This window comes from Meles meles, chromosome 13 (assembly GCF_922984935.1).
Source record: "Meles meles chromosome 13, mMelMel3.1 paternal haplotype, whole genome shotgun sequence".
Taxonomy (NCBI): domain Eukaryota; kingdom Metazoa; phylum Chordata; class Mammalia; order Carnivora; family Mustelidae; genus Meles; species Meles meles.
The window spans coordinates 81,483,968-81,501,969 of NC_060078.1; the positions used below are offsets into that span (position 1 = coordinate 81,483,968).

The 18,002-nt window shown below is 46.9% G+C and overlaps 1 protein-coding gene across 1 annotated transcript; it reads right to left on the minus strand.

Moving 5' to 3' along the window:
• Positions 1-240: 240 nt before the first annotated feature.
• TEX36 (testis expressed 36) lies at positions 241-10,869 on the minus strand. Its single transcript, XM_046026163.1, has 4 exons — positions 10,819-10,869; positions 5,832-5,963; positions 4,908-4,988; positions 241-537 (listed from the first exon to the last, which is right to left on the minus strand). Exons 1-4 carry the CDS (start codon positions 10,867-10,869, stop codon positions 241-243), a joined length of 561 nt encoding a protein of 186 aa, XP_045882119.1.
• Between the last annotated feature and the right edge of the window lie 7,133 nt (positions 10,870-18,002).

Below are 18,002 nucleotides of genomic sequence, written 5' to 3' on the forward strand. Positions count from 1 at the left end.
AACAGAAATATGTTAAAGTGGGGAGTGGTAACATAATGTGTAGCTTTTCTGGTTTCTCAGTATAAAGACTTTCATCTCTGTGTTATCACAGCAAGAATATTTCACCTCTGCATTAAGACATGTACAATCTCTAATCTCTAATTTAAACAAATCCTATGTCAACTAGTAGGGCTGAACCAGAAAACAAATGTTCAGTGCGATACCAATATTACAAAACTCATCCATAACCTTCTGGAAAGATTAGGGCTCCAGTGAAGAACCAACCTTTTTGTCAATAGCAAACTTTACTTTTGGAGTCTTTTTCAAAAACTCTGTATAGCTTTTCCGAGGAATAAATTTAAAAGACTTCCATATCTCATTATAATGTCTTGGGAAGCGTCTGAAAATTGGGAGCACCACAACTTCTCGGTAGACATATGATATTTGGTTATTTGAAAAGCCATCAAGACAAGATGGAACATAGTCACACGCCCAGAGATTGAAATTTCTTGAAACATGTTGCCTTTTCTCTGGGGAGATCTTCCTCCGTCCCAGGCCCTGGGAAAGAATTATAAAAAGATTAGGAGAAAAATATTCAAGGTCACAAAGTTCTGGGGTCTTCAGTGAAACCAGTTACATGGCATCCTAGCCTTAATGCACAGTATGGCAACCACAACAAGAGGTATATCCTTTACCTACTTGCTAAGTGTTGTACATCAACACTCAGAGTATGTTGGAGGCATTTTGTTAATGATGCTTGCAGTCTTCCACTTCCACCAAAGGGACTAGTCTTCCAGAGACACGGAAGGGGGAGCCAGAGAGACCACAGCTGGAAACAGCCTTTTAGCCAGCCTGGGCTCCCAGGCACTCTGGACAGGTTCTCTGCACCCAGGGGGCTCCTCCATGAATCTGCCCCTAGCGGCATCCCAGCATTCAATGGGATAGATAGTTCTCCCTCTAAGAAGTCCACAGAAGCTGGATTCTTTCCCAAGAAGGAAGCAACACCTTTGGGGATCTGCCCACAGCCTTCCTCATTAACACTCAGGACCTCACACATGAACCTGAGAACAGCTCTGTATTCAGAATTGGGCTTTAGATCTGATCATGATTAGGAGACAACACTATGCTCAGACAAAAGACGAGGAGAAAAGACACATTAGATTACCCAGACTTTATATTACAGAGCATCCTGGACTCGCAATTGAGCAATATCCGATAATTCCATGGTAAACAGAAAAAAATTGCAAGTTAGGGATTGTCTGTAGCAAAGTGAGTTTGTCTTTTCATAAGGACCGGTATCGTTCCAAGTGGCAGCAGGTAGCAGACCCAATTAGGGTAATTTGAAGAGAGTTTAGTAATGGGACTATCTGTGGGGCCCCCCACTGGGACAGTGCAGAGGCTCCAGATCCAAGGGACTTAAAAGGGAATGTAGTCCCCACAGATCAGCCCCTGGTGCCAGGGGAGAGAGAAAGGGAGAGACTGGCTCTGGAGGCACAGACAGAAGGGGTTGCCCAAGCACCTTTCTAAAAATGTACCTGCAGATACTCCAGAAAAAAATTAAAACCAGATAAAAGAGACAATATGAATAGAGAAAGAGCTACAAAGAAAGGAACAAGTAAATCTTGTAATTAAGTCTAACTACTTACTGATAATGTGACTATGAAATATATCAAAACTTCAAGTAAGAATCCACAGAAAGAAAGGAAAGAAGGGGAGAAAGAGGGAGAGAAACAAATCTGGAACTGAAATCCCAGGATTTCAACTTGACTGCTTTTAACTCCAAGAGGTGCCACTTAACATGAGCCCATGAAAATGGCACCTTCATGATTGGGAAAGCACATCCTGGCCTCCAGCACAAGAACCCCCAGAGAGGAAAGTGAAGGAGGTCAGTACACTGAAGAACCTGGCTTATCCTGGAGGGAAAGCCTATAGATATTAAATTTTATATTCACAGAGTAATAGTGTCAATGAATTTCTTAAACATTTATATTTAAGGGTAACCACTAGTAAACAAGAGAAGTCACGTTGAGCAAATCAATTCAATCTAACAAAGTCAGGAGAGTGAGGGGGAAAAAACAAGAAACAATATACGAACATGGTAAACAGGAAACATAAATGAAATAGCAGAAATAAAACCCAAAACACAAATTATATCAATGTGAATGGGTGAAATTTTTATACAAAGAAACAATGACTCTTGGATTTTTTTTAAACCATGCTCTATTTTATTTATGATTAAAAAAAAGAAAAGCAACACCAAATGACTAAAAAGTATAAGGACAAAGGAATAAACCATAATGAAAGTAATGACTATCATCAAAAAGAAGACAATAGTGGCAAAGCTAATATTGCACTCTAGATTCATGGTTAAAAATGATAAGGAATGTAAAGAGAGATACTTCATTTTGATAAATAATAAAAGCCACCAAGAAAATAAATACTCATGAATTTTTATGTAGAAAGATATGGCATTAAACTATATAAGGTAAGGGGCGCCTGGGTGACTCAGTGGGTTAAAGCCTCTGCCTTCGGCTCAGGTCATGATCCCAGGGTCCTGGGATCGAGCCCCACATCAGGTTCTCTGCTCAACAGGGAGCCTGCTTCTCCCTCTCTCTCTCTGCCTGCCTCTCTGCCTATACTTGTGATCTCTGTCTGTCAAATAAATAAATAAAATCTTAAAAAAAACTATATAAAGCAAAAAGAATTTAGAAATTCAAGAATAATCTTAGAAGGGAAAATTGACAGATAAAAACAAAAATTAAGAAAAGGCTATGAAAGATTTGAATAACAACATTAAGATTTTAATTAATAAAATGAAGAACTTTGTAATCAACAGATGGGGAAAATATGTTCTTTTTAAACACCCATGAAACACTTATTAAAATTAATCAGGTATAAGATAACAAAGATATTCTTTATAATTCAGAATCCATATGCTATAAAAATTTAACCCACTGAATTAGATATTAGCAACCAAAGATGATCTCAAAAAATTCTAACCATGCAGAAAATTCAAAACATTCTTCTAAATTGTTTTTAGAATTAAAAATTAAATCATAGATTATTTGAAAGCAAATAACAATGAAACTTTAATTAGTAAAACCATTGGGATGTAGCCAAAGCAATAACCTGAGGAATATTCATAGTTTTAATAAGTTTATTAACAAAAACACTTACAAGTATATGAACTAAACATGCAACCAAAAAAGATTAAAAAGAACAGCAAAATAAGAGTACTTTAGGAGTTGTTACACCAATAAATTTGAAAAGAAATAGATGAATTTTAGGTAAACATGTGTCAGCAAAATCTACATGAGAAGAAATCAGTAGAATAGATTAATAATCAACAGAGAAATGGAAAGGGTTAAACAGTAAACAAACAAAAAAACTTACTCTAAAAAAAGTATTAAATCCAAATAATTTCATGGGCAAATTCTATCTAAATCTAACTTCATTAAACTGAAAGTTCACATTTTATCTAAATTATTCCTAAATGTAGAGAAAGTTGGAAAGCTTCCAGTGTTCTCTGTGAAACTAACATAGCTCTGACAAAATATTTGTGGTACAGTCCTGTTTATCACATTAACAAGATACACCCTTATAGATATATATGTTTGATGTGGATTGCAAAAGTTCTCCAATTTTACCCACCAAACCATTATTGGTGAGCCCATCAAGGTGGCATTATGAGGAGGAAAAATAAGTGTGCAATTTTTTTTTCAATTGTATTTAATTCTGTACTGTTTGAAAGTTGTAAAGGACATACGTTACTTTGACAGTTTAGAAAACCATTTTAAGCCCTCACATATTCATATAGTAAGCCCTCCATTTAGAAAGGCTGGCAGCGTGGGTATTCTGGATCTGTATTCAACACTCTGTATTCAACACTCTGCTAAGGGCAAATCAGAATTTTTGGGTTAAACCACTTCAGCTGAGCTTAAATATGACAGCCTAGAAGAAAGAGTGACTTTGGGCAAGTTCTTTGGGTTTCTTGTTATCAGGTTCCCCATCTCCAAACTGGGGACGATAAGAGTAATTAGCCAGTAGTGTTGTCATGAGCATTAAATGAGATAGTATGAGATGCTTGCATATGGTACATTTTTAATAAATGGTGGGTTTTATGTGTATCATCATCATCACGAACGTTCAGATTTGGTAAGAATTCTCGGAGATCACCGGATCCACCCCTCTACCTCAGATATATTAACCCTGCCCTGTCCAGTTGGATAACTGCCGGCCACATGTACACTTCAGATGTGGATTTTCCAAATGGATGGGGATGAATCTGGATTTTAAAGGCTTCGTTTAGGGAATGTAAACTATCTCAGAAATAATGTTTATATCAATTACATGTTGAATCGATAATTTGGGGAGTTATGGAGTTAAACAAAATATGTTATGAAAATTACATTTTCATACTAGAAAATTTACAATTACGTTTGCAGCTCACTAGATTTCCACAGCACGGTGCTGCGTTCGCCACCACTAACAAGTGCTCTCAGACTCTTCTCTCTCCACTGAGGGCAACTCCCTACTTCTGGGGAAGGATAGCACCAGTGATTGGGAAGTCCTCTGTATTATGTAAGCTCCCCTTCTCTGACCTCTCCTTGTGGGGCGTGGGGCTGCCTACCAGAGACATACAGGCAACCCCTCCTTCCCAGGACAGATCTTCACAAGAGACTCATGAACAAGACAGTTTATGAGAAGACACGTTTTGAAGTAGGAAGTGAATGCAAACATGGGAAGAAGGACTATGCTTTCTGGTGCAGAAAGTTGCATGGAACTTTGAGAGGTTCGTGCATTTTTTTTAACCTGTTATGAGGCATTAATTTTGACTTGGTTCCAAATTTTGAGGAAAGTCCTCGACCTTCACCGTGCCTCCCAGAGGCACTCCCAGTTGGACTAGTAATTTGGAGAGCAATACTCACCGAGTCCAGGTAGCACCCCGAGCTCTGCAGGGTGTGCCGATTGTCATGTACAGAGAAGGGGAAGTTGTTATTTACTGCTTGCTGGAAAAGATTGAGGGAGGGGTGAAAAGACACACATCAGGACCCCAACATGCTTTCAGAACTGACACACAGCAGCATGGAAAGAAGACAGAGGAAGCAAAGGGACGTTACGTAAGAGAGCAACCCATCACTGGAAAGGAGCAAATGGCCCAGGGCAGTGAGGTTATGGGTGTGCACCCCAACTCAAGGTTTTGAAGCTCGACTTTATTGGTGACCTTGAGGAAAATCATAAGAATCCTCTTTCTTTTTTTTAATATTCATTTATTTTATTTTATTTTTTATTAATTATTCTTATTAACATATAATGTATTAAAGAATCCTCTTTCAAAACACCTTCTTTGGAGGCAAAGAAGGAAAAGTGTATTGGTTCATAGAAGTGAAAGCTGGTAAGGACCTTTGAGGCATTGAGATCAACTTCTTCATCTGACCAGTAAGGATCCTGGTAGACCCGAGCCCCAGCCCAAATAGGCAGTGAGAGTCAGCTAAGGGTGAGGTTCGCACCGGCTTCCCCTTTAGTCTGCTCTACGCCCCTGAAGTGGCTCACAAACTGCCCGGGGAGGCAGAATGGGCTCATTCATGATCTGTGAGCTGTCACCAAAGGTGATGTTCCTTGTCCACAGATGAGCCTAACCTGATTGTCTGGATCAGGAGGGAGCTCCTTCTAGAGAGTATTTGGGGTGTCACAGAGACCAGGTTTCGGGTGGGATGCTCCCTGCATTTAGGGAGCCCGGGGGGGCCAAAGGAGTGGTTCCTTCCAAAGAAATGCCAGAAATGCCAGTAGGGCTGCCCCCGTGGAGAGCCACAGGGATGGGGGGCCCGGGCCCGCACTCCGGACTCACTCACCTTCTCCCGAACTTTGTAGATTGGTGGCAGCTTCCCCTCCACTTGCCGAGACAAACGCGGGCGGTGGGGCTCCTTCAACATAGCGCTTGTGCTGGATTCCGGTGTCTTCTGCGTTAGTCCAATCTGAGGGAACTGGAAAACCAGCGCACGCCGTGATTAAAACCAGACACACTGTGTCTCAGAGCGAAGTATCGGGGCTTCCTCCGTGATGTGATTAAAATGTCATTTGGGTGCTTCTGGTGTGCAATGGAAATGGCATAATTTTTGTAATTTTCAAGTATTCGTTCCAAGACAAACACTGTAATGGCCCCAGGTCCTCCTTGCCAGCTGTTTGCAGTTACCGGGCCACCCCCACTGCACAGGAGCCTGGAAATGTTTCTGCCCTGGTAAGGGGGGCGTGGCCTGTGAGCGCCAGCATGCCCCCGCCCAGAGGCGCTCCCGAAATGGGGCTAAGGGTTCAGCCAGCCTCCTGCAGCGGGGAGGTGGGGCTAAAACCCAGTTGAGCCTGCACTGAGAAGGTAGAATGGGAGGGGGTGGGAAACGTCCTTGAGGGAAAAATAGGGGATAGGATACAAAGCATAATAAAGATGATTTGGGGGAGGCTGTTGGTATCTCTCCATGAACACGGGGCAAGGAAACAGGTCTGGGCAGTGGGAGGAGTTCCCCAGAAGGGCCTCCGCCCACCCAGCAGAGAGCTCTGGGCATGGGATGACCTCTCAGAACTGTCCTGAGCAGGGGTGAAGGGCCTGGGCCTTCCTGCACGCTCATAGGTGACCTCAAGGAGGCAGCTACCTTCAGCCAAGGCAGGCCTGGTGTCAGAAAACGGAGGAGGGGGGCGCCTGGGTGGCTCAGTGGATTAAGCCGCTGCCTTCGGCTCAGGCCATGATCCCAGTGTCCTGGGATCGAGCCCTACATCGGGTTCTCTGCTCCGCGCGGAGCCTGCTTCCTCCTCTCTCTCTGCCTGCCTCTCTGCCTAGTTGTGATTTCTCTCTGTCAAATAAATAAGATATTTTTTAAAAAATTAAAAAAAAAAAGAAAACGGAGGAGAAGAAAACATCGGGTTCTCTGCTCCGCGCGGAGCCTGCTTCCTCCTCTCTCTCTGCCTGCCTCTCTGCCTAGTTGTGATTTCTCTCTGTCAAATAAATAAAATATTTTTTAAAAAATTAAAAAAAAAAAAAGAAAACGGAGGAGAAGAAAACGGGGAAGAAGTATAATTTGGTGGTTGGGTCACACACTATAGATCAAAGGTCCTGAGTCCAGTCCCGGCTTTCTCTCCTGTAAGGTGAGCCTGATGCGAGACACTGAATTTTCTAAGTCCCCATCTCTTTATCTGTAAAATGGGAATAATAATACTTATTTGACAGGGTCGCTGAGATTAAAAGGGAAAATGCATGTGCCAGAAAGTACTCTCTGCTAGCAGATTCTAGCTTTGCTCGCAGCTGTGGCCTCCCTGACCCCTCCCCAAACCCCCTGCCACACCTCAGGCCCCTGCTCCCTCCTTTCTGCTGGATTACAAGGAATTTAGCCAACACTGCCATTCTCCCTCGTTCCTTCTCGCGTCACAGTCTAACTGTGTATGCAGGTGGCTTCCATTCACTGCCTGTGCGGAGTGTGTTCAGTGCGTTACTGTTTCTGGAAAAAGGTGGGGACGTTACACCCTACACGTGGTGCCCTTGGTGGGCTCTGCTCACAGCGTGAGAAGCAAGGGGCTAGGTGACACACAGCCACTGAGCCATCTTTCAAACACAGTGCTGAGTGGAAGAAAGAAAACCAGAAGGAGACCTAGAACCCAACACCATTTCTGTGCATAAAGAATCCATGCGCACAAGACAACAGTATCTGATCTACAGAACACATCCAGATGAAAAAACTCCCAGTACACATTTTTGAATGACTACAGGAATGAGGATCAGGGCAGTGAAAAACCACACACCATGCCAGGCCAGCACCTGCCCAGAGCCCCAACCAGTGCCCCAACCAGCATCCCAACCAGCGCCCAGGCTCTCCGGGGGACCTGCACAAGGAGGGAGGGAGGAGGGAACCAGGAAGGAGGAAGGCTTTCTTTTCACCATCGTGCTCTACTATTTAAATGTTTCTTAACTAAGTGCAGCATTACATTACTCTTTTCCACAACAAAAACAATTATATCTGTTTCTGATTACGGTTGTAATACATACTCATGGTTTAAAAAGATTCAAACATAGAAACATAAGGAAGTCTTTCTCATACATCCCTGTGGGCATGAACACCCGTGTCTGTGTATGGATGGATGTGTGTAGAGACAGAGACAATTTTGCATACATATGGTCATATCATACATGTGGTTTCTAAACATCGTATTTGCCGGTTTATTGAAGAGTAACTTTTGATTACTTTCTCCCCGTCCTTTTGTCGCCCCACATGACAGTATCCACGGCTGAGTGCTCGTGTCCACAAACCCCGACCCCTGCAGACGGGCTTTGATTGGTTTAAAAAGTTGGACCATAAGATGCGTACTGTTCTGCTGGTTTTTGTTTTCCCACTTAACAAGGTACCCTAGACATTTTCCCAAGCCAACCTATATATTTCTGACTCATTCAGTTCTATTTTGTAATGTTCTAAAACAATTTTTTCCAAAGTAAATACAAAATACAAAGAGCCTCCAGACCCATAACCTTTCCTTGCTCTCTTTCTCCGGTCTGGCTATGTCAACACTCCTGTCTGGGCGGCTATGGAAAATCCGGCAGGGTGGGAGTCATTCTAGCATCAGGAAAGATCCCTTTCCCCAGCTAAATGACAGCTGACTTGAGTTCATTTGTATGCTGGACGTCTAAGGACTAAATCACTAGGGGGGGGGAAAAAGTCTCTCGCATTTTAATTTCACTCTTTTAAAATATATATTTAATGGTGATAACATGATAACTGTGAAATAAACCCTTCTGGTGGATATTGTCACCATGAAATATAGCTTTTTAACTAGTTGGCGGTGAAATTTTTGCTGCGTTCACTCATAAAATGACTGCAATATTAAACAGGAAGGGAAAAGTGTATGAGAAAAGCTTTTCCTGTCCGGCAACAGCCAGATTACAACCAGCAAGGTCAACTGCAAAATGACTGTCACCTTTAATGTGGCAATTACTGTCCTCCCCAGTGGGCTGCTGCTGACTCTAAGCCAACGATATCTTGAATTTTCCCGACTGGCCTGCAAGTTACTTTGGGAAACTTCATGATCAGCACTATTCTTTTTATGCTCTGAGGTGCGGGCAACAGAAGGGACCCACCCCAAACACTCAAGTCAGGCTTCGGGAGGCAATGCGTTTCCCCCTGAGCCCTGGCCCCGGGCACAGTCCTGGGATCACAATATGTCCCCAAACTCCCTGGCAATAAAATTGACCATGTGACCCAATGAGATCAAAGAGAAATCTGTAGGGCAGGGCTCTGGGATAGCTTTGTTTTCCCCCCATGAAAAGGGACAGAATTAACCAACAGGTGCCTTCTGTCCTTTCGTCCATTGACTTCCCCCTCATTTACCCCCGTGAGTCGAACAGTCCCACACCAAGGATGACATGAAAGAAGACTGAAAAGGACCTGATGACCTCCAAGAGCATCTGTCCCAGCCCTGAACTTCCTCCTTCTGAATTTCTTGTTGCTTGAGAAATACAAGCCCTTATTTGATTCACTGTAGTCAGCTTTTTATAATTCCTGCTCAAACTCAATTGTCGCTGATACTGTAGGTGAGAGAGAGGAAGCTACTTAGTCTGAGAAACTTGTATTTTTCTCTTCAAGACTGACTCCTGTTACGTAGTTCATCCTATTTCCCATTTTACTTTGGCTGCCAGGAATCTCCGAGCCAAATCTGATGATATTTTATAAATTGCAGTCATGTATGTCCTATGGCTGCTGTATACTCCACGTCTCCCCAGTCTCAGCCTTTTGTTCTTAAATACATCCAAACTGATTCTGAATTTTTATTTTTTTACACTTTCCTGCTTTATTGTGAATATTTTCTATACGTTACTGCAAATCTTTGAGGAATGAAGCAGGGTATACTAGAAAAAAATATAGGTGTATATGTATCATATTAATATACAAAATAGTTCACAAGTATTGAGTGGTTACTCTTTTTGTGTGCACCATACTAAGCCCTTGTGTGAATGGTCTCATGATCTGCACAATAGCCCTATAACCTTGGTACACTATGCTCCCATTTCACAGACAAACAAACTGATTTAAGGGTAAGCTGTTTAGTCAAGATCACATCCAGGTGGGTAAAGTTAGTTTTTGTCAGTTTTTTTTTTTTTTTTTTTGAAGATTTTATTTCCTTTGAGAGAGAGGGAGAAAGAAAGAGTGCACAAGCAGAGGGAGGGACTGAGGGAGAAGGAGAGAGACAATCTCCAGCAGACTCTGCCCTGAGCGGGGAGCCTGACTCGGACCTCGATCTCATCACCCTGAGACCATGACCTGAGCAGAAACCAAGAGTCAGACACTTAACCAACTGAGCCACCTGAGAACCCCAGAAAGTTAGTTTTTTAAAGGCTTTAGACTGAAATGTTCCGAGGTGTTTTCTATTTTTCCTTTTCTTTTTACACAAAGAGTGTTAACTTTTCCCGTATTACAGCTCTAATGCAATCAGTAGGTAAAAAGACAAAGATCCCAGGACCCCGGGAGTTTACATTCTCGGAGTGGATATAATACAGTAGATTACATAGCATGCTGCAAGATGGATGTTATTTAAAAAAAAAAAAGAAAGAAAAAGAGCACACAGCATTGACGGCTTCGTGGACACTCACGAGAGCGCTGAGTGTTTTACACACAAGAGTTGTTTCATGCAATTCTCCCAAGGACGCTATGAGGGTCCTATTTCACAGGTGAAGGGACTGAGGTTAGGGAAGTGATTCGTCAAGTGATGCCACGTGAAGTAGCAGCAGCGAGATCTAGACTCAGGTCTGTGACCTTGACCACACCCACGTGGCCTGAGAAAGGCCAGAGAAGCCACCACCTTTCTTACCCATCTTCCGTCCTTATCTAAAGCTGGGTTGAAGCGTCTCCCTTTGGCCATTTTCTGCAGGAAGTGAAGGTGCCTGAGGTCGTCTCCCTGACCTCCTCACTGCTCAGAAACTCTGTCATCTGGAAGACACTCCCCCTCCTTGTTCCTGACCTTCAGCCTCTACCAGGAGGGGAGGGTCCAGGGGACCCACCGTTGCCATAGAATCAGAGCCCCCATCACAATGGGAGAGGACGGCGGGGCTTCTGAGCCCTCGGAGGGTTCCTGCCAGGGTCCTTGCACCTGCTGTTCCCCAAGGTGTAAGGCAGAGAGTCACCGGGTCCCAGCTGAGGAACCCCTTTAACAGGTCAGACAAGTGGGGACAAGACAGCCTGGAGATAACAGCAGACTTTTGTCCCGTCTACATCCTCGAACTGGTGACCTTGAGTAACCATCTGTCCCAACTTCTTAGTTTCCAGAAAAGTGAACTGAATCCAGCAGGAGATCACCTTCTCCTCGGTGGGTCTGTGACACCCAGGGCTCCCTCCCTGTCCCGGCTCAGATGTCCATCCCGAGGGCTCCTGCTGCTTGCTCACCTTAGGACACTGAGGCCACGAGGAAGCAACCGTGGTGAGCAATCGTGAAACGCTGGGTGCCGGGCTGAACTGGATACTTCCACGTGTTTTTGTCTTATTTATGCCGCACAAGCACCTTTGGCATTTACAAATGAGGAAACGAGGGCCACACAGCCAACGGAGTTGGCACCGGGTCGCAGGATGGCTCCAGAGCTCACGAGCCTTCCCCAGGGCCAGCTCACCTCCCCGGGGTGCACAGGCCGCCCCTGAGAGCTGTGGCCTTTCTCTCTGAGCCCAGATACCCAGACCTGCCTCTCTTCTACTCAGCTACGTGATTTCTGCTTTTCTTGCCGTCTTTCTCCTTTTTGAGATGCTCTGTCTTCATGGCTCTCCTGGCTAGTCCACGAATTAAGAAGAGTAAACATCTAGAGGAGACTCTGTCCAGCAGCTTCTCATCCCCTAATCATCAAACCGGGCATTCGCACAAGACTTGCCATGTCGGTGACACGGGACCTCTCCCCCCGCCAGCGCTGGTGGCCTAGAGAGGTGGGCTCCTGGATGGGAGGCCTGGGGTGGCACCGTTCTCTGGCGTCCACGAGGCCAGAGCCCTGCAGTAGGGGTGGAGGAGAGAGAGACGGCGGGCAGCGTCGTCCCGTGCCAGGGAGCCGCTGTGCCAGCTCCAGACCGACAACCCTGCCATGCAGGGACAGGCAGGCCCTCTGGGTTTCCGCTACCTGCTGACGGTCCCTGAGGTGAGGCTCCCTCTGCTTCTCACAAGTCCGCTGGCTGTCCTCCTTGTGGCCCGGAGGTGGCATCTCGGCTCCAAGCGGCAGGGTGGACAAAGGGCTTGTCCCAGAGTGTGGGACTGGACCAGTCCCGGCCCCGGGTTCATGGTACGCTCTCCTTGCTGGCTCCGCAGCTTCTTTCGAGGGAAGAGTTGCACCCGCTGCTGTGAAACGCTCCCTCCCGCGAGCCGCAGCTCCGCCCGTGGTCACGCCTCGGCTGAAGAGAGGCTGCCACCTAGGCTTTGTCCTGGCGGGGTCTTCTTCCAGCTGACGCTCCATCACCAGGAAAGAGAACCAACGCCAGGACAAGCAAAGTCTCTGCCGCCCGGATGGGTGTGAAATGCTCTCATCTGTCATCTGACCGGCCCTGACTTCCAGCAAGGTCAGGCAGGAGTAGACACCATGAAAGCACTTGGTAACTGGAAAGCACTTTGCAAAAATAAGGAGGGACCTATGTGAAAGGCCCGTCAGTTTTGACTAAGTATTTTCCTACCCGCTAGTCATCACTGCATATGACGTTGCATGTGTGCTGGATGGTTCCTTCTTACGCCTTCCACGCACCGGGTCATCTCCCACCCCTCTGCCCCCCACTCTATGCCCTGGTCACTGGCCTGCAAAGACCACATCACCCGTCCCCACCCTTTGGCTGTGGTTAGACTCACCCAATAGGAAGAACCAGCGGGAACTGGGAGGGCAGGAGAGCAGGACGCGGGGTGCCGGGAACTGGTTAACAACCAGCTCTCTGGGGAACGGTCTGATTTGTAGGGGTGTTTGTCAATTTCCATGGTACAAATACTTCTACAGTGATTTTTAAGCTAAGACCAGGGACGCCCCACAGGTCAAAGGGTTGATCTCAGGCTCCTTCCCTTCCAGGCCACACTTGGGAAGGAGCTGTGTTGTTGGAAGGACACCTACCACTCCGGTCAGTCTGGCGGCCCCTCTCCCACAGCCCCCGCTCTTGCTGTCAGCAGCGACCTCTCCCCACCCCTTTGGCCTTGGGGTGGGCAAGGCTCTTGACTCTCATGGGTCCTTCTCATCCCCTGAACCCTGCCCACGTCTCTAGAAGGAGATCCTTCATGAGACTGTGTTCTGTCTTGGAGTGGGCCATCTGGTTCCTGCGGGGACACAGACAGGGGCCCACACAGGCATGAGCCACGACCTCCACTTACAGAAGGGGAGACTGAGTCTCAGAAGTGGAGGGACTCCCTGCAGTCACACAGCTAATGCGTGGCAGAGCACGAACCAGACCCCAAATGTCCTGAGGCCACGTTCAACGCCAGCATGTCCTCATTGGCGGCTCGTCCGTGACTCCGCCAAATTATTAAGCAGTGACTTCGAGGAGGATTGCTTTAATTCCCTTTCTTTAATTGGCATAAAACAAGGCCCATCTAAATCCCTACCTCTTGGCCAAATGCCCCTCTCTGGTGGCCTCTGGAGGTCAAGGCCAAAGGGCGGTGGCCCTGGGCAGCAGAAGTGAAGCAGGCGGCACTGCACACATGGTGGGAAAAGGGGGGACGCTCCCGCAGAACGTGCGGCTCCCACACCCGGAAACTGAAAGGAAAGCAAGAAGGATGGAAGATGCCAAAGACTTGGGAGTTTAGAAGCCTAGAACCCGGGCCATTTCCAACACAGTGTTCCAGGGGCACTCACTCGGTCTCCACCAGTGGAGCAGAAAATTTTTTAGAACGGCAATCTCATTTCTAAATACACTTTGCATCTCCTCTGTCTTCAGTCATCTGCTCTGTTAAACAAGGACTCTGGCTGCCGGTTAAGGTGTGTTTCAATTTTTCCCCTTTGAATGATTGCTCAAAATTCTAACAAATTTGTCCAAGGAAGTCAAAACTGAATAAAGAACACCCCGCCAGGAAGAATAAAATCCCACTTCTCCTCAGCTGGGATTTCTCAGTCAGAGATTGGGCAGGGCTGCTGCTTGGTGGTGCTATTATTATCTGCAGAGTTTGGGGTTGCTGGTCTGAGCTTTGTGACCCTCCCCAGTTCGCACACAGGTCCCAGAGCACGCAGGCGCCCGAGTCACTGGGGCCAAGGTCAGCAGCAGTCCACGCTCCCTCCTGGCCTGAGCTCTGCCTGTGCTGGGTCTCTGCCTGGAACACAGGGGCCAAGAGCATGCTAGACACCCTCCGCACAGACACTAGTGAGCGTGCGACAGTGTTTATTCTGTCAGTCGACAAAGGTTTACCGGACACCCACTGTATGCCATCCTGTTTCCAAATAGCACCAAGGCAACCACTGACATATAGGAAATGGCGAATTTACCCGTTTGTCTAAGGATCAGTATCCCCAATCATTGGTGAACTGAAAACTATTTTCAGCAAACTATCTACATTCACAACGAATTGTTTTGCTCAATTTTTTAAAAAGATTTTATTTATTTGACAGACAGAGATCACAAGTAGACAGAGAGGCAGGCAGAGAGAGAGGAAGGGAAGCAGACTCCCTGCTGAGCAGAGAGCCCGATGCGGGGCTCCATCCCAGGACCCTGAGATCATGACCTGAGCCGAAGGCAGAGGCTTAACCCACTGAGCCACCCAGGCGCCCCTTGCTCAATTTTTTTTTTTTGACTTAACAGTTGTTGTGTACCTTGACTTTTAGATCTTGCACATCTGAAGTGTTAAGGAGTTTGCGAAAGGTACGTGTCTCTCTCTCTCCCGTGCATTTCCAGTGCAACAGGCCATTCCTTGTTAAATTAATGAGGGGAGAGAAATCTTTTGAGGGAGAGAACGGGGTGGGACTAGGGGCGCTCTGCAGGCATGCTCTCACTCGTGGGTGCGTCCGCGCCCACCTGGGACGCGCCCACCTGGGACGTCCCCACGAACGCTCAGACCTGCCCACACGGGCGTCCTTCTGGTGTCACTCTGCCAAATGAATGTTTCGTCTTCCCGTTGACATCCACAAACCCTGGGCAACTTCACTTCCGTCTGCGTGTAAAATGTTGCACACTGAGAAATTCTCAGGCGTCTGCCAGATATTACGAAACATATTTTCATTTCACCCACGGACATAAACTATCTGGGTTCTTTCTGCAGGTAGCAACTGGATCAAGGTGACCTGACTACACTTTTTATTACGATGCATGATGTGTATGGTACTGATTTTAACGGACGCACAACACGTTTGCACGCCGTCTGGAAAAGCACTCTCGCATCTGTAATGGAAGCACATTTTTGGTAGCAACCCTATGCTGCAAACTCTCTGGAAAATTAACTGCCTCTCTCTCCCTTCTGCTCAAGAAAACAATTCAGTGGATCCAGACGGCTAAGACTCTCTGAAAGACAAAAAGGAGATCTTCACCAACTGGGAAGTTTATGGAATTGAAAGGCAGATGCAAACTCACTGTAACATTTACAAAAACCCTTAACTCCGCCAACGGGCCTGATACCCCAAATTCAAGTTACAGGGGACACTGTCATTGTAAGGACCGAACAATTTGATCATCTTGCCGAGACAGGAATTGCCATAAACCTTTCAAATGGTTTCCAGAGAAGTTTTGGGTAATGGAGACTTTGGAGACTTGGTCACTCAGAGAAGGGCCACCATCTGCAATTGTGCTGGAGACGGTGACGGACGCAGTAAAGCCCGCAACTGTCCGCGTGCAACCAACCCTCCTCTAGACAGAGACATTGCCCCACAAACGATCGGTCGTGACTCAGAGAGGCACGGGGTGCCCCTGGACTGTATGACAGAGGGACCTGAATGAATGTGAAAGGATCCCAAGGCTGTGAGGAAGACATGGAGAGAGAAACAAGAGCAACGGGCCAGGGAAGAGGGCAGTGCGGGACAGGCAGATGGACCTCCTGGTGCCCTCGTGGTGGGCGCAGCTTGGCTTGCTCTGGAAAAGGAAGGGAAGCCAGTGTGGTCTTGATGCCGGTGGGACGACAGGCACCTGCCCTCCATGACCTTGACCCGACAGCCAATGCTGCCAGGAGGCAGAGACCCACGGAACAGGCAGCAATAGCCAAAAAAGTCTCTTGAGGACTTTGGCTTTTTTAAGAGCACCTTAGAAATGAGACGTGCCTGAAATGCCCCAGATGCGTGGTGCTTACTCTTCCTCCAAATACTGAAAGAGACAAGCAGAAACCTTCAGTTCGGAGCCCGTCTCTCCCCTCGTTGGGATTGTTATGTCTGTTTCCACGCGTGCGTCTGCGTGTTTGCAGAGGTGGACGCCAAGACGCGGCCCTCCGTTTTCGCCCCCTAGAAAGATAGCTGCTCTTGTCCTCTCGCACTCTGAATGGGAGAGCCCTCCGAAAACACAGAATAAAAGACAGCAGTAATTACAAGTGTGGTTCAAAACGGAGAGCACTAAAATGGAAAATGCCAGCCTCCAGAATCGTGGAGCGAAACGGCGAAATAAATATCTATTTTTCAGCTGAAGAGAAAATGAGCAGTGTCTCGGAACGCGACGGAAAGTTCATCTCTACCCCAGCCGGCGCGGGAAGCAGCGGAGGCAGGGTCCCCAAACGGAGAAGAGATCTGTGGGCCTTTTCAAAATCCCCTTTATCCTCTTATTCTGTACTATAAAACATAATGGAGATTTCATCAACTTGGCAGGAAATTGCAAGCTAATAAAAGAGCCTTGTTACAAAGATAATAAGAAGAGAAAAGTCATAAAAGACAGACTTGAGCTAGGTTCTGGCCTTAGGCCCTCCTTTCCCCAGCTCGGCGGGGACCGAGGTTCATCAACTCAGTTAATGGTGTGGATGGCCACCAATCTGTCCTTCCTTGCTCCTGCTCTTTCTTCACATTCTGGGACATTTCCGCCCCTAGGGGGTGCCTTGCAAAGGCCAACAGAAACCCATGCAGCATGAAGCCTTGTCGCGTCCGTCGCCTTCTGCCTACGTGTCACCTGTTCATTAGCTCAGAAGTGACACCCTGATGGGGGAACCAGACAGGATACCGCATTGAAGCCATTGTCGATAAACCCCTTCACCTGAGAGAGGACTGCTTATTCCTCGCATCCTTCTGCTCCCTCTCTGGCTTCCAACTTATCTTGTCACCAAAACACCAGCCATCTCTTTCTCCCCTACTCCTCTCCTGGCCCCGGGCCTCACGCTGGAGTTTGATGAGAAATGCAGATTCTCAGGTCCCTGCCCAGCCCTACTGAACCAGAATATGCACTTTCACAAGACTCCTAGGTGATTCGTGTGCACATAAAAATTTGACAAGTGCCACCGTAGAGAGTCAGAGGCACGTGAGACCCATCTGAGCCATGGGTTCGGAAAGCCCTGTGGGCACATTTGATCTCACACCTGCGGATAGACACTGCAGCCTAATCCCTGAACAATGACCACTGTCCTGCGAGATTTTGAAAGTTTCAGAAGCCAAACAGGAGGCTTAAAGAGCTTACATTTACCCAGGTTTTCCCTCAGGTGCCCCAACCCTTCCTAGACGATGCCATACAGACCTACAGAGTGCTTGACGTGGAAGGAGGCAAGTGAATGATGTTCTTCCCCGGAGGACCCTCAGACACATGCTGTTTCTTTGCACAGTTACATAAACATACTGCCCTGTGGTTGTCTTAATGTTTAATTTAGATTGCTGCCCCATTGATTCAACTGTGGCTCGGGCAAATGAGAGTGAACCAGATTCATGGCTCCGCCGTGCCACGGTCCAGTCGTCCTGCCTCTAAGAGAATGACCACATCAGGGCCGTGCGCCTAATTAAGCACTTAGTCAATAACCCACTCCCTCTGGACTCAGCCATTTGCTTTATCCGTTGCGGGAACGAGATCAAGCTGGGCAGTGAGTGTGGGTAATTCATGCAGGAAGAGCTCATTTTAGGTGAGGCCGATTGATTGGAAGTGGCTGTTTCTGAGTCCGCACTGGAGAGAAAG